The 21,683-nt window shown below is 39.3% G+C and overlaps 1 protein-coding gene across 1 annotated transcript in view; it reads right to left on the bottom strand.

Annotated features, from left to right (window-relative positions):
- Window positions 1–21,683, bottom strand: part of GABBR2 (gamma-aminobutyric acid type B receptor subunit 2) — a 572,582-nt gene that overhangs the window by 309,948 nt on the left and 240,951 nt on the right. Inside the window, exon 4 of the mRNA XM_068147481.1 lies at window positions 729–830. Within this exon, the coding sequence (XP_068003582.1) occupies window positions 729–830 (102 nt within the window). The remainder of the gene's footprint in view (window positions 1–728; window positions 831–21,683) is intronic.

The following is a 21,683-nucleotide window of genomic DNA, read 5'->3' as shown; positions in this document are numbered from 1 at the left end:
GATTATGGCTTTGATTGCGTGTCATACGCATTTGATGCCTGCAATTGTTTGATTATCACTATTTTAAAGTGCTTTCTCTTGCTGTTCACTCATTTTTGAATGTGCCTATCTAGTTTAAGATTCGTATTTCCTATGTTTATTTTATTGTTGGTTGCACTGCGTGGTAATGCTAAAATGTACTTTTAATTTGATGAGTTGTCAGGAACCTAATAAATCATTATAGCAATGAAAGGATGATAAATTATTTTGCTATCACATTTATTTTTCCTCCCCCCCTCCCCCTATGATTCCTACAAAATACTGCATATGATAAAAGCAAATAAGTCAATATAAACTGTGTAATTAAGCTACTGGAAAGACACTCAATGCTTTTGCTAGACAACAATTTCCATTATAAGCATCTTCCAAATCTCAAGAGCTTACACAGATATATCACTAAGACTGGTGGTTTAGGTACAAACAATAAGACAACAACAACTTGCTTTACTCAGTGTCCCTGTCAGGAACTATAAAAACATTTGCTATACACATAGGTATTCACTGATTTAAGCAGGACTAGCCCCTCAAAAGGCCTTTTTAAAAGACCCTTTTTATGCAATGGAATTTAGTATCATTCCTAAGCAATATTTGTTTTACTAGACTTCTTAATAGGAAAAAAAAATAATAATGAATCAAATGCTGTGACATAATCAACGTTTTCTCTTTATTCCTACAACAGTAGCACATACCTTAAGCTTCTTTACACTTGTGCAAGGATCATTGGAGAAACTCTCAGTATCTGAAATCTCAATGTCTTCACCGTAAAGGACACCAGTCAGATCATTCCTCACCTGTCAGAAGTTGAGAAAAAGGCAAACTAGTGAGAAGGAAGCAGATGGACTCTATTTATCACTGTAATGACAAGCAATGATCATGACAGTGATGTATGAACCCACCTTTTTTTTTTTCCCATTTCACCTAAAATCTGATCAAGACACTATTCTTTTACAACCATAATGTCAATGGGTGTACTACACAAAGGGATTTACTGCAAATGACGAAATTTCTCGGTGGGCTTCCACTTTGCACTATGGGGATGGACAATTCCTGTGTATTCCCAGAGCTGTTAAGACCAAAAATGTTGGTTTAGCCAAAGTCAGCTTTGAGACTGTGTAAAGGTAAAAATCAAGGAAAATGACATATTTTTAGCGCTGAGTACACATTTGAAATAGCTGTCAGCTAGTCCTAGCATGAATCAGCAGACTGTAGCTTACATCACTTAGAGATTTGTAAAGCTTAATGAACTCCTCTGTCCCTACCAACTTCCTTAAAGCATGCATCTTATCATAGGGCAGCAAGAATTATGGTTTGCCTTAGGGTGACACATGCAACAATACCAATAGATATTTTTTCCCAATTTTTTTTTCTTACTGTGGCAAGATTCTGTCCTCTTTGAGCTGCCTGATAGCACAAAGAAGTCAGAAAACATACAAAGCAATATGTTTTACAGATGCAGGGTTTTCTTCCATATAACTACTTCAAAGCTTTCTCTCTTAATCACTGCTCATTTTCCTCCACTTATTTGACTACAAAAATTGGAGTTTCATATTACTGTTCCTAACAGATGAGCAAAAATAAATTTAGCTGGATTTAAGGTGGTTACAGACAAAAATGAAGAGTGACAGTCCAGTTTTAATTTAGTAACATTATGATCACATTTATTGCACTGATTGTCTTTTTTATTTGTTTGTTAGAAATAGGAGAAGGAAATCACAGTGTGAAACAGGTATCTCAAACGAAAACACAGAAAATACAATATATGGAAAATATATATTATGCTAAACAGGAAAATTGAGAAGTCTATAATCCCATGCAGACACTTTCCAAAGGCTGTCTGTATGGGCTGTTGGAATTACATTTTTTAAGTTTTCCTTCTAATTGTCCTTTTCCTTGACCTACTTTGTTAGAGAAGCACAGTCCATTCAAAACAATGAAAATATTTGCTATTCAGGGACATGGTCAAAGTAAGGAAGAGGAAGTGCTATCTATCCTGAAGCAGCAGGAACTTCTACCTTGAAGTTCAAATAACCATACAGTTTATGTAACAAGACTAACCATAAAGTTTACATAACAAGAAAACATTTTATCAATGGAAAAATATGACCCAGCTATTGCTAAATTTCCTCTGTTGAAAGCCCGTTGTACACAGTAAAAGGAAGGACATGCAATGAAATATGAAAGGTCACAGGTGAGACTTCTGCATCCTTCTGGCAGGTTTACTTTCAAGACAAACTCATCTCTTCAGCAATCTTTCAGCCTTTCTTTATTATATGTTTGTAAGCCTCCTCCCAATCTAAGCATGTTACTGGTTCTGGTGGGTGTATTTCTTGCTAGCATAATTAGCATGCAGCTAGTGTATTTATGTGATATGCTAATTTTAGATGTGCTTTTGATATGATGGCAACAGCTTTTGGTAAAAATAATTTCTTTTAAAAGAACATTAAAAACTTTGTCTGTTTTTGCAACATTTCTTCAAGACAATGTAGCAATTGCATTCATTGATCCTCAAACATTTCACGTGCTTGCTGTGCCCTTTAAGTTGTTCATCCCAAGTCTCTTTGTTGACCAATGAGGTATTTCCTAAAGATCATTACTACACTGGCTGCCCTAATTACTTCTTTCAGGGCCCGTGCATCATCTTACATTTTCAGTCATGCTTTAAAATTACCAAGACATGTTTTTACATTATTTGTTACATTTATAGTCCCCCAAGAGTAGAACTTCATCCTTCACCCTTTTGTGATGTTACAATTGATTTTAAAGCACATTCTGTGAAAATACATTTACTTACACAAAATGATCTGATCAGTAATGATTCCATTCTCTGCTGGTAGACTAATAAAATGAATGATTGACATTTAATCTGCAGAAACAGCATTAACTGTTTCTTATAGTATAGGCCATTCTCTGTACAAAGAAAAATTGCTTGCAGGGATAACAAAAGAATATAGACTGCCCTTGACCCTAGCTTAGCTAATGTCCAAAATCCTTCCATCCAGTATGAAAGTTCTCCAAAACTGAAGAGAGGCTGAGGGAGCTGGGGTTGCTTAGCCTGGAGAAGTGGAGGCTCAGGGGAGACCTTATTGCTCTCTACAATTACCTGAAGGGAGGTTGTAGCCAGGTGGGGGTTGGTCTCTTCTCCCAGGCAACCAGCACCAGAAGAAGAGGACACAGTCTCAAGCTGTGCCAGGGGAGGTTTAGGATGGAGGTTAGGAAGAAATTCTTCACAGAAAGAGTGATTGGCCATTGGAATGTGCTGCCCAGGGAGGTGGTGAATTCACCATCACTGGAAGTGTTTAAGAGGAGACTGGATAGGGCGCTTGGTACCATAGTATAATTGATTAGATGGTGGATGACAGGTTGGACTCAATGATCTCAAAGGTCTCTTCCAACCTGGCCTATTCTATTCTATTCTATTCTATGCAATGTTACTAAGTAAAAATGTTTAGTTAGCAGAACCATATTTTCCAAAAGCATAGAAATTCATATGCTTCTACCCCTTACTGTCCTACTTTCTTTGTAAAACAAGACATTGTTTAGTTTGCAGTTTTACCTTCCCTCCACCAAGTAGTTTCTGTTAAATCTTTTAATTTCAAAGATACTGGATTGACATTACTTGGCTGATCTGATTCACCAAATACTGTTTAGTCAAATTAGAACATTATTAACATGAGAAAGATTATTGTAAAATACACTTATAGATAACACTTATAAACAGACATCAGTGGAGGGCACAAGGCAGGCACTTGATTGTAAAAACTACACTTCAGACTGTCTGACTGGCTGTGATTCATAGAAGCATAGAATTACTTCAGTTGGAAAAGACCTCCAAGACCATTGCGTCCAATCATCAGCCTAATGACGCTATGGCCAGATGGATTCTTTCCTTTCAGAACTTGTTGATGAACTCTGTGACTGAAGTATTCACAGTATCACAGTATCACTTAGGTTGGAAAGGACCTCGAGGATCATCGAGTCCAACCTATCAACACAGACCCCATGACTAGACCATGGCACCAAGTGCCACGTCCAATCTCCCCTTGAACGCCTCCAGGGTCGATGACTCAACCACCTCCTTGGGCAGCCCGTTCCAATGACGAATGACTCGCTCGGTGAAGAACTTTCTCCTCACCTCGAGTCTAAACCTCCCCTGGCGCAGCTTGAGACTGTGTCCCCTTGTTCTGGTGCTGGTAGCCTGGGAGAAGAGACCAACCCCTTCCTGGCTACAACCACCCCTCAGGTAGTTGTAGAGGGCAATGAGGTCACCCCTGAGCCTCCTCTTCTCCAGGCTAAACAATCCCAGCTCCCTCAGCCTCTCCTCATAGGGCTTGTGTTCAAGGCCTCTCACCAGCCTTGTTGCCCTTCTCTGGACACGCTCAAGTGTTTCGATGTCCTTCTTAAACTGAGGGGCCCAGAACTGGACACAGTACTCAAGGTGCGGCCTAACCAAAGCAGAGTACAGGGGCACAATGACCTCCCTGCTCCTGCTGGCCACACTATTCCTAATGCAGGCCAGGATGCCATTGGCCCTCCTGGCCACCTGGGCACACTGCTGGCTCATATTCAGGTGGCTGTCGATCAGCACCCCCAGGTCCCTCTCTGTTTGGGAGCTCTCCAGCCACTCCGACCCCAGCCTGTAGCTCTGCATGGGATTGCCGTAGCCAAAGTGCAGCACTCGGCACTTGGACTTGTTGAATGCCATCCCATTGGACTCTGCCCATCTGTCCAGTCAGTCGAGGTCTCTCTGCAGAGCCTTTCCACCCTCTAACTGACTAACATCTGCCCCCAACTTTGTGTCATCTGCAAACTTGCTGATGACTGACTCTACCCCTTCATCCAGATCATCGATGAATATGTTGAAGAGGACAGGGCCCAGCACTGATCCCTGGGGGACACCACTGGTGCCTGGCCACCAGCTGGATGTGGCACCGTTCACCACCACTCTCTGGGCCCGGCCCTCCAGCCAGTTCCTAACCCAGCACAGAGTGTAATGGTCCAAGCCACGAGCTGACAGCTTAGCCAGCAGTTTGCTGTGGGGGACGGTGTCAAAGGCCTTGCTGAAGTCCAGGTAGACCACATCCACAGGCCTCCCCACATCCACCAGACGGGTCACCTGATCATAGGAAGAGATCAGGTTGGAGAGGCAGGATCTGCCCTTCCTAAATCCATGTTGGCTGGACCTGAGCCCTTGGCCATCCTTCAGGTGCGCAGTTATTGCCGGCAGGATAATCTGCTCCATCACTTTCCCTGGCACTGAGGTCAGGCTGACTGGCCTGGAGTTTCCAGGTTCCTCCATCCGACCCTTCTTGTGGATGGGGACCACATTGGCCAGTTTCCAGTCATCTGGGACCTCACTGGTGAGCCAGGACTGGAGGAAAATGATGGAGAGTGGCCTAGCTAGCACATCTGCCAGCTCTCTCAGCACCCTGGGATGGATCCCATCCGGTCCCATGGACTTGTGAGTGTCCAAGTGGCTCAGCAGGTCCCGAACTAATTCCTCATGGATTTCCGGGGCATTACACTGCTCCCCAACCCCATCGCCCAGCTCCGGAGGCCACTCGTTCAAAGGCATATTCATTTTTATTGAGAAACAATATGATTTTTTTCTGTCCTGAAGAACACTTCTTTAAACTCCGCTCCTGAGGAATTTCCCTGACCACCCCCCTGCCCCATCTGCTAGAAGCCTGATACTGTGCAGCTTTCATAGCTCTTAGATTTTTCATTGAACTACCAATTAAGTTCCCAAATGACATACCTCCCTCGTGGGATATGGTACCACAGAAGTTGGAAACCTTTTCCATTCATTGCTGCAATCAGATGTGGGATGCTTTTCAGATGTATCTTTTGTGGAGATTTTGACAAAAGGAAGGTGCTTCTTTTCCATTAGCACACGAAGGTACTAGGAAACTTTACAAGAATTTACAAGGTTTACATTGTTTTTCTAGAGGACAAGATAGAGTTTTTCTTCTTTCAATTCTCTGACATTTAATCTGAGGTTTGGGGGTAGTTTCATTATGTTTGCCAAGCTTTGTTCCCTATTTACACACTTTTTCCTCCCCCTTCACTGGTTCCTTTCTTTCACGGAATGGAAAATTTTGCCTTTCTCCCTATGGAAGTTTTTCACTTCAAATAAATTTAATTCCAGAAACTTCTGATTTGGGTCCAACATCAGAATTTGCAAAACCTCACCTCCAGTAGTGAATGTAGCAAATGCCTCAATGTTGGATTAAGTTTTTAAAATCAAAATGCTGCATGTTATGTTTCAGCAGATGTTGGCAGTCCTGGAAAGCACACCAGCAGTACAGGCAGTTTTATTGCTTAGCAGTAATTATTTCACCCACCAACTCTGAATAAAGAAATTTGTAAACTATTATACTTCTGCTTCTTTATTGTGTAGAATAGGATAAATTCAACTGGAAGAAATTGCTTTAAAAAGTTGTAATGAAATTGCATTAAGCTCTTGTGGAAATCTGTAGTTTCCAAGTAAACCTTGCACTGACAATCCAGAAGTGGTACAATTGTATGTGGGTTTAGTCGCTTGTAATGAATTTGATTAATGTTATTACTCTGTGTCTGTTTATATAAGTTTTATGCACTTCAAAGACACCAACATTTCATTTTCCCAAAAGAGGAATTACCAGACTTGAAGACCTGATCATCAACAAACCTGGAAGGTTTCACAAACCACTGCTTAGAGATGCTAGTCCTCTATTTACAAAGGCCTCTAGTGATAGGACAAGGGGCAATGGTTTCAAATTAGGGAAGAGTAGGTTTAGATTGGATGTAAGGAAAAGGTTCTTTACCATGATGGTGGTGGTACACTGGAACAGGATGCCCAGAGAGGTGGTTGGGGTCTCGTCCCTGAAGACATCCAAGGTGAGGTTCCACAGGGCTCTGGGCAACCTGTTCTAGTTAATGGTGTTCCTTCTTACTGCAGAGGGGATTGAACCAGATGATCTTTGAAGGTCCCTTCCAACTGAAACTATTCTGTGATTCTATGGTTCTATTGATTCTGTGAGTCTAGGATTCTATGCTCATTGGGGAGGGAGGGGGTGTAGGATTCTATGCTCAAGGAGGTGGGGAGGCAGAAAGGAGTTGCTTTTACACTGCTCTGAATACATAGCTAGATGAAATAAACATTTCACCATACTACATATGTAATAGGTCTATGATGTATGGTCAACTTCAAAAATTACTGGAGTGCAAACGTTTACCCAGGAGCAAGCTCCAAAAATTAAGACTTTGTGTCATGTGGAAGGGAAGCAGCTGCAGGCAGAAAAGGATGACCCTTGTGCTTGAAGCACAAGAAAATACAGGATGCAAGAGAATTAACTTTTACTCCTCATTCTGCCAGAACTGTTCCACAATACAGCTCATATCACTAAGATAAGATTTAAAAGTTTGCTGCCAAGTCTGGATGTATTTTTCCTTTCTGTGAAGTAAATGGCAGCAATACTTGTGTACCTCATAGCTGTTGTATAAAATTCAGTGATGTCTGAGAGATGAACAGTCAAGTATTCTGACACCACACTTGTGAGGAAAGATGGTTTTGAGGATCCCAAAACTTGCATTACCAAGGAAGAAATTAATTTCTTCAATCTATAGCAAACTAAGAGAGTAGATAGAATGACTAGACAGCAACACTCTTGTGGTCTGTATCACGGAGGATGGATGTAGGTTTAAGGAAAGAAAGCACGTGATGGAGTGCAGCATGCTCCATAAGGAAGATGAATATGAGAGCAACAAGACAGCCCTGGAATCAAGGACCTCACCAGCCAGCACCCCAGGGAGGGAAGAAGAAAAGGCTTGGAGAAAAAAGTCAGCATCAGTTCTGAGACTACACCTTCAGGGACGTTCTCAGCAACAAGGCAGTTCCAGGGTAAAGCTTGGAAGTCCATCCACAAGTCTGGGACACAGCTGGGTTTGGTGAGAATAATCAGGGTCAGACACAGACCTGTGATTCCTCAGCAGGTCTGTACTGACAAGACAGGCCAGAGGACAAGCTAGGGAATGGGTCCAAACCAATAGGGATTATACCAAGCACGGGTGTGATAGAGATCAGTACTCTCACAACATTGATGGGGCAAGGCTGAGCTGAAACAGTGTCCTGAGTTGTTGGGTGGCAATCTTTCCACTTCAGTGGCATTATTAGTATAAGCATCTGCTCATCAGCAGTAAATAGCTAGCATCCATTGAACCACAATATTTCATTTTTATCCAGCCAATACTATCCCTTTTGCCATGTGAAAATAGTAAATAAACAAGATATGCCTGATGAATTTGTCAGGATTCTTGCAATCCAATGATAACAGTTTGGATTCAGGAATCTCCATCAATCGATGCTTCAAAATAGGTTTCAAATTATAAATATAAAAGGCATAGATCCCTCATTTAATACTAACCCTGCCAGTTACAAAATAAATGTAATAATTTTTCAGATTAATCATACTGCTTTGCTTTTAACAGATATTTCTGATGACCTTCTGGTTTACTAAAGCTGCATGTAAGTACTGCAAGCTAAATCCTTGTTGTTCAGGGCAGTCTAATCCTACCAGATGCTGATCAGAAGAGACTCCTAATGAATGAGAACTGGTCAGACCAGATGGATTATACAGTCAGATTTTTTACAAAGATTTCCTGCTGTCAAGATTTCTACTGTGTGCTTTATAACGTTGTACTGTATGACTTTCATTACAGAGATATGTGTACAAAACAAATACATGAATTGTAATAAGTATTATTTCCTCATTACATGGACAGAATCTAAATTGTGAGTAAATGCAAAGGACAGATTGCAGCTCCTGGGATCTCACCTTAAACAATGCATTACAAGCAAACAATCATCCCTATTTTAGTTCCAATGAAAGAAACACATTACTTATATTTAGAAGTGTAAAAGCACTGAATGAAGCTCAGTTTCAAGAAATACTCTCTTCTGGGGAAGAGAAATTGTTCAATACTAAATATTGATATGTGACACTGTCCTTAGATAAGGAAGAAAACTGAGGTATACTTTCATTGGTATACACATCATTTGGGATTACAAGAAAAAGAAGTAGAAGCTTATTTTGACCACAGAGATAACACAAACCAAAATTATAGTGTAGATAACCAAAATGAAACTGTAAAATATCATTTTAGTTATTGGAGAATAGTCCTATTTACAAGAAAACCAAACAAATAACAGCAAAACCAAACAATATCTTACAGCACAAAAGAGAAATAAAATCAGAGATGTGTTGGATTTCCTTTTTTGTCTAGTTTCAATTTCTTTATTTTTTAAATCATATATTGTGTGTTGTTTTCAAGGAAGGGAAGAAGGAATCCTGGGATATTGGGTTTTCACTTGGTAAGACTGTCAATACAGGCTTTCAAGACAAAGATGACGTTTTATTGAATTAAGACTCTAGCACTTGTACTTAATCTGAAAACAAAATGCAATCAACGTAATTCTTGCCTGTAAGAAGGGCCTGAGTGTTTCAGACTCAGTGTTTTGCACTAAATTAATAATAATACTAACAATAACAGAACACAAATAGGACATTTTATTGGGGGTTTACATGTATATAATTGCAGCTTCCAGTGAAAAATTGCTCATTTTCTGCCTGTCAACACAGTAAATATTAATTTGCATAATACTTAGATATGCATTACTACCACAGATACCTGTTCTAACATAAACCTTTATAAAGCTGCACACAAAATGCCCTAATTTCCCCTGAAATTTTCTCATGTAGAAACATTTCTTTTCATGTGTTGTTTTTTTTTTCTTGTCATAGAAGCCAAACATAATGATGAACTCTACTGTTAAGCCTCATAGTTACGTGTAAAAAGAATTAATAGCCATTTATGGTTCTCATGGTAGGAGGGACGTTTATTAGGGGGGTTTGGGGTGATTTACAAACGGTTTGAGTTAGAAGGGGATAATAAAAGTAATAAAATCAATCCATCTTATCAAGAGGTGCATTACCTGCTATGGGGTATTCAAAGATGGCAGTATATTACAGTCAAATAAAACTTTAGCTAAGGGAAAGAAATAGGGTCTACACTGGGACAGAGTATGAACAAATCGAGTTTCCTTCAATCTACAAGCTTTGTAATGATCTCCATAATAGATTCAGCAGGACTTTGAGCAATCCAAATAAACAAACTCATCAGTGAGACTGGACAAAAAGACAAAGCAGGGAAAAAATGGCATGTTTCTTACAGAAAAAAATGGACAATGCAGTGTGAAGCCAGAAAGGATCCCAGTAGACAGTAGACAAAGATTCAAAGTTAATACTATATGCTATAAGAAACAGCAGCAGTTCATGTGAAGATTTCAGGAGCATGGATGTAGAAAATTGAAGAAGAAAATAAACATAAAATATACTTCTGATTCCTTCAATTTGAGATGCCATCAACAAAACTTAAGGCAATGTACTTTTGATGGCTTCCAGATAAATAGGACAACCACTCTTCTACAGGTTTATCAGCCTTGACTCCTAATGATAGCAGAACAAAACACAGGGTCTGGAGGTTGTAATATTACAGGAGAGTAATTTTCATGCCAGGTATTATGAAAGTAAATAGAGACCATACTGAGAATATATTATTTAATAATACATAAACCAACACCAGAAGAACAAATGCTTAAATAAATATAGAAGTACTTGATTATTAAAGCAAGTGAATTTAATATGACTACTGGAAGTTGGTGCAAACATTCAAAAGTAACTAGGGCTGTTGATATATTGAACACTTCATCTAGGAGAGAAAGTAGAGACCAATAGAGTCACTCTATATTGTTATGTATGGAGTGTTACAAGAACATAGAATACAAAATATAGAATATATCTGCAACCTTTCTTTTCCTGACAAATAGAATTTCACAAGGTTTAGAGTAAGTGGTCAGGGGAAAAAAAGGCTTTTTTAGAACTCCTGAGAACACATGGCAAATCTGCTTTACATTGATGGATTTGGTTTAGATTAGGAAATAAGAATAAAACAAGAAGGAAGGTCTCATGTTATCACAAAAAAGAAAATAAATCACAACTTAGAAAACTATCTCAAAGCATACACTATTAGTGTGCTCTCAAAAACAGTCCCATAATAGTTCTCCTGTAGCAAATAGACTAATAACTGAACTAAAAATTAGGGACTCAAGAACTCATTGCCTTATTACAGGTGGACAAAATATAGTAATCATTAGTAATACCTACATAAGCACTCAGAGCCTATTTACCAAGAGAATTCTGAGCAGAACTCATTGAGAGGGATAATTCTGAGAAAATAGTACGATCAATAATTAAATATTGTTTACAAAATTGTTATTTAGCAATGAAATAGCTATGATTTATAATTACAAAGGGAAGTATCTTTATGCTAAACCCTCCTTGATTAAGTGGAATGAAAGTAACAGTAACATTTACGCATCTTGGTAATGCCTCTCTGCCCATGAGGGATGTAATACTTTTCTTCCAACACTAACTAGGTAAGGGGTTACATGGATATTGGCAAACTGAAGATAAATGGGTGTTTCTTAAGAATGGGTCTTCTCATCGATAAATGGATGTCTAAAAGAGGTGAGATGGATTGCACCCTTCAACTCCCTCTGTCTTTTCTCCATTAACTATTAATGAAGGTTAGATGATGCTCAGAAACAAGCGCTAACAGACAGCTGAACTGTAGCTGAATCTCAGGTCTCAAAACCTAATTGTCTCTCAAAACGGTGTTCCAGTACAAGTAGCAGCTACCATAACTTAGGACCGACAGAGATCCCTCACCCTCATAAAGAGTTCTCAAGACAAGGTCAGAGGATTGGAGTACTTCCCTGCACCCTTTCTCAGTCTGATCACATGCAGATTCCTCTGCTTCTTGGCTTCTAAAGAAGGTTTGTACAAACCATGGGGTTTGTGAAAGGCTTAGAAATCTTTATTTACCTGTTATTTTTTCCTTTCAGAAACCTGGGACAGTTTTTAACATTTAGTATGTGCTTAGTTGTTGTAGTGCAGCTATACTTACTTACTAGTGGGTTTGTTTCATTAGACTTAAGGGACTATGACAATATTTATGAAAACCTCTCATCCAGTTATTATCAGCTGAAAACTATGAATGTCTATTTCAGCTAATAGAAAAATGAGATAACATTCTGATGAAAGGGAGATTATAGAAAACACATCTGTGGGAATGCAGATTACATAGAATTATTACTATATATTAGTAATCCTCCAAACCAGCAATCCACACTCCTCAGACTTCCTAAATGCAGAAAGGTCAGCAATATCAAGATAATCTTTAATTCTGTTCTGTGCCTGAACTTCGTGATTGTCCTCATTGCAATACACTGCAGTAGGCTTTTTAGGAGTGGAGACAGGTTTGCTTAAAAGGTGAAAACAGTTTAATAAAGCATTTTATTAACTTAATTTCCACTCAGCAATGTGCTCCTCCAAACAGTTTTGTTTAGATCAAATTCATTAAAAAAAACCCTGTGCTTTAAATGTTGTAAGTCTATATATTTCCTTCCACAAAAAAACCAGGTAAAACAGACAGCACTTCAAGGATATTCAACCATCACAGGATAATGGTGCACCAAATATAAACAGACATGAAAATTGTACCACAGAAACCATGCTTCAGCCTCATGTTCCTTTTGTGCTGGCAAAAAAAGTACCTTCTGTCTCTTCTGACCCAAATCGGTTCAGCTACATCAGATAACTAAATTAGATGCTAACTGGAGTGATATTAATGAGCAGAAACCACTAATTGGGAGTTGGTTTTTTTCCTCTTTTTCTCTTCACAGTGTATCATTTACATTCAAAGAACTTTTTCACTTGCATTTGTCTATTAAACTGTGTCATCCTTTTCTGTTTTCTTAAGACTGGAATTTTGTGGATCATTGTACCGATGGCTCTAATCCATTTGGAAACTAAAGTTAGAAGAAACTGAACTGAAGATACATGACACTAAAGTAGCAATGCATTTCTCACAGTGTTATGTACTGAAATTTGATCTAAATGTTTCATCAAAAATAACTGAAAAAACTTTCAGGAGTCTTTAAAATCAGAACTATATATATTGGTTATTCTATTTTATACACTCAGGTGCTCACTAACACCATTCTCGTGATCACAAGGAAACAACCAATTTGCAAACACAGATGCCCACCTTCTGCACATGCAAGCACTGTTGATCTGATAATTCTGCCAAAACTCTTTAGCATCAGCTCTGTGACAAACACCATCTTTATTCCTTTTTATAAGGTAGAAAACTGAAATAATTTCCTAAATACTTCTGAAGCACAATTTCCTTTGGCTGCGTCCTCCCTGTTTGTAGGACCCAGCAAGTCAGTAGCAGCTCAGAACATCCGAAGCATGAGTGTGAATATGGCTGTAATTGTTGGCACCAAGACTTTGCACTCACTCATCTCTACTGGAAGAACTGAGGAGCTGTAAAACTATGTACTCAGATACTGTCAGTATTACAGGAAAGCTTCTTTCCTTCTCGTTTTCAAGTCTATAATCCAAAAGAAGGTTGAAATCTGGTGTTTGTGGGAACCAAATTCTTCCCTTCGGATCTCCTCACACTACTCTGTATTTCAAATAAGATGCATACTATATTAGACCAGCTGAAAGGCTACCTAATCTAGTATATGTGGGGAAATAGGTCTCCCTCAGATGCCCAACTGTGGTTTCACCTACAGAAAGGACTTCTGCAAATTCCATCTGTAAATCTCATCTGATGATATTCCTAAATTAATCATGTCAGACATGATTGTTTTCTGCTGAAGGCTTTGGCAAGTAACCACTTGTGCTAAAAATACCAAATGTCTTTAAAAACGTGTAGAAGCCATAATCACACCCATATGAAAAACAGAAATGTAGATAAGCAAGCTACTTAATAGCTCAGTTAGCCCATGCTGGTTAAACTAGTCCATTTAGTACAAGCTGTGCCAACTTTAAATTACATAAACTTTTTGATCTAAGTTAAACTAAGCTAAAGCAAGATAAACTAGTGGCTCTGTTAGAGCATTTTCATCCTGTTTTCTACGACTCCTAGGTGATTAAATATTATGTCAGAGTTTGGAGATTATTCCCCATGTTTAAAGATTTATTAATATATTTTTTTAATATTGAAGAAAAGCTTGCAGCAACAGTTCCTGCAATGGTGTATGACTGTTATTTTACACTTTATTTACTTCAGAATCCTCAGAAGGATGCCATATGGTGGTGATAATTTTCTGTACTTGAGAGTCTCAGTTTGATTCACATACTTCCTCTGCTGAGGTTTCAGTTGTCAGATGAAGTTGTACTCCAGTTACCTGTGAAAAGTCCTTCTAGAAAAGAAATTTTCTCCTGGGTCTTGTACATATCTTTTTGAACCCATTAATGATCTCCTTAATTGTTATTCTCCTTTGACAGGTTTCTGTGCTCTGAAATGGCTTTCTAGTACCACTTCCTAAAGCATCGTAAATCACAATGCTTGGTATAGCTTATATCATGTCCTTTATAAATAAACTCTGCACATTATTTTATGCTATTCTGAACAGGCATTGTACTTCATCTTGGCATTTTAAGGCTGTCATAAGCAGTCTTACTATGGTTGCACTTATTCTTACAGCAACATAGTTAAAAATACCATAGTGGCATCTTTCCATTTCATTGGTTTGACATCCTCTTTTCCTGCAGAGGAATCCTCCAGAGTCACATTAATACAAGCTATTTAATTTAAGAAAGTAAAGCCAATTTTATCCATGACTGGAAGATGACACAAAAATACAAGCAATTTATCAATACTGTTTGAGGTAACATATGGAAACCAGAAGACAAAAATCTTCTAGATTATGCAAGAATTACTTGAAGCATTTTACGCTACAAATCAAGCAAGCGGTTTCATCCTGAGTCATCGAGCAACTTGCTGGCAACTTCAGGTGGTGAAAGTTATGTCTTTTTGTTATGGACTGGAGATCATTTCCTTGGCCATGTGAGCTAACACTTTTTACTGCCACTGCCCTTTTCATTTTAACACTATGGATTGTGCCTGAAATTCACTGAACACCTGGAATGAAACTTTACCCTTCTGTATCCCCATCAGAACTAACAGCAATCTGGCATAAAAACTGTTCTGTAGCTTCAACGGCACACATAATTCTTGATTCTAGCTCTCTTAGGGAAGAGAGAATACACATAGCATCATTAGGGGTTATTCATTTGACTTCACCAGAACTGAACAAAATCCTTAAAACCAATTTCTAAGTATTTATATTTTAAATACATTCTACATTATTTGTTACATTAATCTGAAAAATAATATCCTTTTAGCTTGTTTGTATGTTTGTTTTTAAAAACCTGTAAAGTTCATATCTTATATCATTAATCTCCCTCCTTTAAACAAGAAAGATATCTACAAGCATGGGAAACAAATCAAACAGCCCCCACAAGCAAACCATCTCCTGGCAAGAAGAATCTAGACTGGACTGGAAGCCAGAAGAATGTAATTAATTTTGTTCAGATGCTGGTCTTTTTTTACAGAACAGTTCTGTAAAAGCTCTGAAGGGATATTTAAATTCACTCCAAAGGGATATTTATATTCACTCCAAAAATGCCAGAACTGTGGGTAGTATGAGCTTTTAAGAAATCACCATTTCCATTCCATATCACATTTCCATTGACCATCACTAATTCCTATGAATAAGTTTTAAGTACCAATGCTTTTGACACTGAGCCAGATTCTCCTCCACATTACATGAACATATGAAAGTAGGGGAGCACAAAAGTCACTACTGACATTCGGGCGTAAAAAAGTTTAACAGAGAAAGGAGGAAGGGATTCCTCCCTCTTCCCCTCCTCCCTCTCCAATACCCTAGAATAGAATAGAATAGAATAGAATAGAATAGAATAGAATAGAATAGAATAGAATAGAATAGACCAGACCAGACCAGACCAGACCAGACCAGGTTGGAAGAGACTTTCAAGATCATCGTGTCCAACCTATCATCCAACACTATCTAATCAACTAAACCATGGCACCAAGCACCCCATCAAGTCTCCTCCTAAACATCTCCAATGATGGCGACTCCACCACCTCCCTGGGCAGCACATTCCAATGGGAAATCATTCTCTCTATGAAGAATTTCTTCCTAACCTCCAGCCTAAACCTCCCCTGGTGTAGCTTGAGACTGTGTCCTCTTGTTCTGGTGCTGGTTGCCTGGAAGAAGAGACCAACCCCCATCTGGCTACAACCTCCCTTCAGGTAGAGAGCAATAAGGTCTCCCCTGAGCCTTCTCTTCTCCAAGCTAAGCAATGTGATGATGATGTGACAGAGAATCCAGTTTCCATGGTTTTTAATTTACAGATATTAGTTTTTATTAGGTGACTGACTTGCATAATTTGGGGCAATAACATCCTGTTACAATCAAAAGTTTTCTGAACGCCTGCTTCCCAATTGCCCCTCTGTAGCACAAATTTCCTCTGAAAAGCTGTGACTTCCTCACTCATTGTTAAAAGCATCCCCTTCACATTGAATGGACATTAAATGTGTTTGTTTATGCTTTTTGGAAAATATCTGCTATGCACAGCTTCCTGTCATCAAAGAAAAGGTCAGCAATTTTGGAACATTGGTCTTTCTGTAAATGAAAACACGTAACAACTTCAAGGTTGACAACTTTTTCAGTACCTCTCCATGAGAAAACCAGTGATACAAACCAGTGGGATACAAAAGACTTTTGTGGTCACTCCTCATCTCATTCTAGAGCATTGTAAATTTTCTCCTATTTAGTTGTTGTTGGGGTTTTGTTGTTGTTGTTTTTGTTTTTAATAAAATTAACCACACCAATAACACTCTACAGCACTCTGTGACCTTTTGGCTCCAGCATTTTTGCTGCAAGAGGCTGCCTATGACTGACACAGCAAAGGAACTTGGCATGTGATGATAGCTCTGTCAGCTTACCCTTGAATACAGATTTTATTCCAGCTGCTCCATTAGTGGTTAGTTACACTTACATAGTTTTTCCATAAAACTCTTATTAAAGAAATAATTCACTGTTGAGAATGTACCTGCTGTAGTACACCTTTCCATTTAGTGGCTCACAAGAAAGTACTTTATCTCTTTCTCTACCAGAGCAGAATCCAGTAAATACCATGAGGTGAGACACAATAGAAACATCTGTACTTGCACCCAGCTGCATCAAACCTCCTACTCTTCAGCTCTTTCTATCACAACAGGAACAACCATTGCCCCAATAGCATGAGTTTTTTGTCTCTTGGTATTAAGGCAGGAACCTCTGAATTTGCATTTAAACATTTATCATTGTTGAGTTATGTAAAATACTGGTCTGAGGTCACAGGACTTTATACAACACTGAAAAAATTGTCACCATGTTCTGGATGCTTCACTTACAAACTCCTTTCTAATTGTAATAGCTTTACATACTACCAATGTTAATTGTCTCCAGGCACAATATACACTTAGGGTGAGGTTTGTTGTTAGCAGCTATAAATCCATATTTCAAATAGAGTTTGTGATGAAGTTGTGGTTTGGGTTTTTTTGTGGTTGTTGTTTGTTTTGCCCAGCTTCTTGTCAGATTTGGTTAGCTTGTCATTGTTTTTATCCATAATGTGGTTGATGAGGAGCTTGTTCTTGCAGTAGGAGTAGAGTCAGCTCTACTATTTCCTTCTTGTTTGCTTGTACTATATACCTTCAATATGCAGTTTCTTTGCAGAAACATTTTTAAACTGCTTGTCCATTTAGTAGTATACTAAAAGCTAGACAACATAACCCATAAATCCAATTAACTGGGTTAACATATTGCATATGTAAACTGCAATACATTGCAACATGCTGAAAGCAGATGAATGAGTGAGGAAGTCACTGTCAGCCCCTCTGCATTGTGAAGTAACCACTCTTCCCTCAGGGCACCTCCTGAACCCTTACATGACCATCCAGCATATGGACTGACTAACTGGATCACTGTCAATCTGTCTATTAAATATTAGTAAAGCCCAATTTCTTCCTTATTATTTTAGATCAAAATAAATACAAATGCAACTATTTTCTTCCTGCACCCGGACAGATCATCTTGCATAACTTTCACTCCTCCTGGGGTGCATGCACCCCTGTTTGAAGACCACTGGCTTTATAGGATCCTAAGCTCTACTCACTCATTAGCTGGGCACTGTTCAGAGATTCTGCCTAGATTGCAGCATGGATTGAAAGCAATTTGTGCCCAGCTGTGAAAAGACACACACTTCAAGACATATGCCTATAAAAAAGACATATGCATAAGTACCTAGAGTCCCTATACACTTCTCTCCCAAGACTGAAGATAGCCAATTCTATCCATCTTTTCCACTAAAAGCAATGCCAAGAAAAAAAAAAACCAACCTCAAACTTTAGAGGAAAATCATATGATTGATTTGCAATTTAGAAATAGACTGTACAGTAGGAGATTAAACGATCTGCAAGATGGATTAAGACAGAATTGAATCATGATGATACAGTCTGTACATGATAAATTACCTACTTAGGGAGATTTTCTATGTCCAAGCTCTTAAATCTAGTAGACAAAAATACATAAAATACAGTGACTGTAAGTTACAGATGAGAGAAGACATATTCTTTAATGTGTACTGGTAGCCACTAGGGCAGTGACAAAGAATATAGTAGATTTTCCCACTTTCTGGTATTCTTGAGCTTGAATACATGTGAAACAGGATTACATATGTGTGTGTGCACGTATATATATAAAACTATCTGGGTTTTGAGCATGAAACAGTGATTTCATGCTAGAGATATAGTCAAGCTTTCACATTTTGAGCTTCTTACAGGTATCAATTCTATTCCCCACTCTAATAATATGCACTTCATTTATTTACACCTCAGTGTCTATGTTGATGAAATTAGAATAAATCCATGTAGGCAATAAAAATATCAAGTTATTCTTAACTAGTTAAGATCTACTGATGAAAATCACTGATGACTTCTATTTCACTGGCAGTAACTAGAGCACAAAGCAGTAATGTGATGTGCTAGGTCTGGTTGGAACAAAATTGAAGCCAGCTTTCTTCACAGCAGCCTGCATGTGCTGTGATTTTCATTTGCAGCTGAAACAATGGTGATTACCCTTCAGTGTTTCACTATGGCTAAACAGTCCTTGCACAGTGTCAAGGCTTTCTCTTTTCTCTCTGCCCTAAAAGTATCTAACCTGGGAACAGGAAAAGTTTGGGAGGGGTCACAGCTAGGACAGCTGACCCAAACTGACTAAAGGGATATTCCTTGCTGTATGATGTCAGAATCAGCGATAAAAGCTCAGGGGAAGATTTTTGCATTATCCCATACAAGGTTGTATGAAGATCTACTGATACATAACAGACTTGTTACAGAAAAATACCAAGATTTTAATGTCGGAAGTAAATGTCTCAAACATTCAGTCTGAACTCCTATAACACAGGGACCACTTTCTGATTTCTCTCAGAAAGTATTGTATCAAAACCATGCAATGGCGGCTGACAGAATCTCAACCTCAATAAACAACATCCATTTGAAAGTTCTTTCTGTCTTGGAGACAGGTGAGAACAAGCGGACAAGCGGAGTCCCTCAGGGATCAGTCCTGGGACCTGTCTTATTCAACATCTTTGTGGGGGACATGGACAGTGGCATTGAGTGCACCCTCAGCACGTTTGCTGATGACACCAAGCTGTGTGGTGCAGCAGACACGCTGGAGGGAAGGGAGGCCATCCAGAGGGACCTTGACAGGCTGGAGAGGTGGGCACAAGCCAACCTCATGAGGTTCAATAAGAGCAAGTGCAGGGTCCTGCATCTGGGTCGAGGCAATCCCAGGCACAAATACAGGCTGGGCAGTGACTGGCTGGAAAGTAGCCCTGAGGAGAGAGACTTGGGGGTGCTGGTGGACAAAAAGCTCAACATGAGCTCTCAGTGTGCACTTGCAGCCCGCAAAGCCAATCAGATCCTGGGCTGCATCAGGAGAAGTGTGGCCAGCAGGTCAAGGGAGGTGATCCTCCCCCTCTACTCAGCCCTGGTGAGACCCCACCTGGAGTACTGTGTCCAGTTCTGGAGCCCCTATTACAAGAGGGATGTGGAGGTGCTGGAACGTGTCCAGAGAAGGGCCACAAGGATGATCAGAGGGCTGGAGCACCTCTCCTATGAGGACAGACTGAAGGAGTTGGGGCTGTTCAGTCTGCAGAAGAGAAGGCTCCGAGGTGACCTAATTGTCGCCTTCCAGTATCTGAAAGGGGCCTACAGGAAGGCTGGGGAAGGACTTCTCAGGATCTCAGGTAGTGATAGGACTAGGGGGAATGGAATGAAGCTGGAGGTGGGGAGATTCAGGCTGGATGTGAGGAGGAGGTTCTTCACCATGAGAGTGGTGAAACCCTGGAATGGGTTGTCCAGGGAGGTGGTCGAGGCCCCGTCCCTGGGGGTGTTTAAGAGCAGGCTGGATGAGGCTCTGTCCAGCCTGATCTAGTGTGGGGTGTCCCTGCCCATGGCAGGGGGGTTGGAACTAGATGATCCTTGTGGTCCTTTCCAACCCTGAATGAAACTATGAAACTATAACTTTTTATTGCAGATATATTTTTAGGCTCACATGTGGAATCTCAGGTCCCATAGAGTTTAGCATTTGCTTATCAAATGATTGCATTTAGCTTTCCTTTTTCTTTTTTTCTTGTTTTTTTTTTTCTTTCACAGATGAAAGTTTGCAGAGAGACCTAACTGCAGGTGAAATCATAGAATGCTAGGGTTTGGAAGGGACCTCCAGAGATCATAAACTCCAATTCCCCTGCAAAGCAGGACTGCTCAGGGGATGCATCCAGATGGGTTTTGAAGATATCTAGCGGAGACTCCACAGCCTCTCTGGGCAGCCTGTTATCACCTTCACAGTGAAGAAAATTGTTTCTCATACCGAGATGGAATTTTCTGTGATTGACTTTACATGCATTCCCCCTCTTCCTTGCATTTCTGACTGAAATGCAAACAGCCCTGCCCTGTACACCTGAAAATGCATCATTTTTCCTTACTTGTCTTTCATTCTTGCATTAAATCTTACAGGAAAGAGATCTTTGATACTGATGACTGGAAACAAATATGAATTCAATAATAGTCTACAGTTTTAGTTTGAATATACATAGAATTTCTGCCATAGTGTCAAAGAATCTGAGAAGCTTGTTTAAAGTTACCTGGATTTCCAGTAAATGTTAATCACTTCATTACAGATTACCACAGATTGCTAAATATCCGTTCAGTGGCAGCCATATTTCCAAAAGAAAAATGAAAATTAATCCATTTAATTGCATTTAGGTGTTTTCTACTTATGCAAATATGTTAAGCCAGTATTCAAACACCAGTACTTCAGTCAGAACTGATTTGTTGACTTTGATTATCATCACTAAATTTTGATCAGTGACAATTGCTATCATAACACAGCAACATTCAGCTGTATTTTTCAGTAAGGCACTATAGGCCAGGAAGGTTAGAGGAGGTGCTAAGAAACTAGCATCTAGAAAAAAAGTAGATTAAATGTTGATACTCATGTTCTGTTGTGCTCAGAAGTTATGGAACTGATGAGTTATGTGCCTATTCCAGAAGGATAATGGGGTGTTTATCTTTCCCACTTATTCCTGAGCATGTTATAGCATAGATCATACAAGTTCTGA

This window comes from Melanerpes formicivorus, unplaced genomic scaffold, assembly GCF_026170545.1.
Source record: "Melanerpes formicivorus ecotype bairdi unplaced genomic scaffold, bMelFor1.0.p_v2 SCAF_15, whole genome shotgun sequence".
Classification (NCBI taxonomy): domain Eukaryota; kingdom Metazoa; phylum Chordata; class Aves; order Piciformes; family Picidae; genus Melanerpes; species Melanerpes formicivorus.
This window is presented reverse-complemented; position numbering and strand designations above follow the sequence as displayed.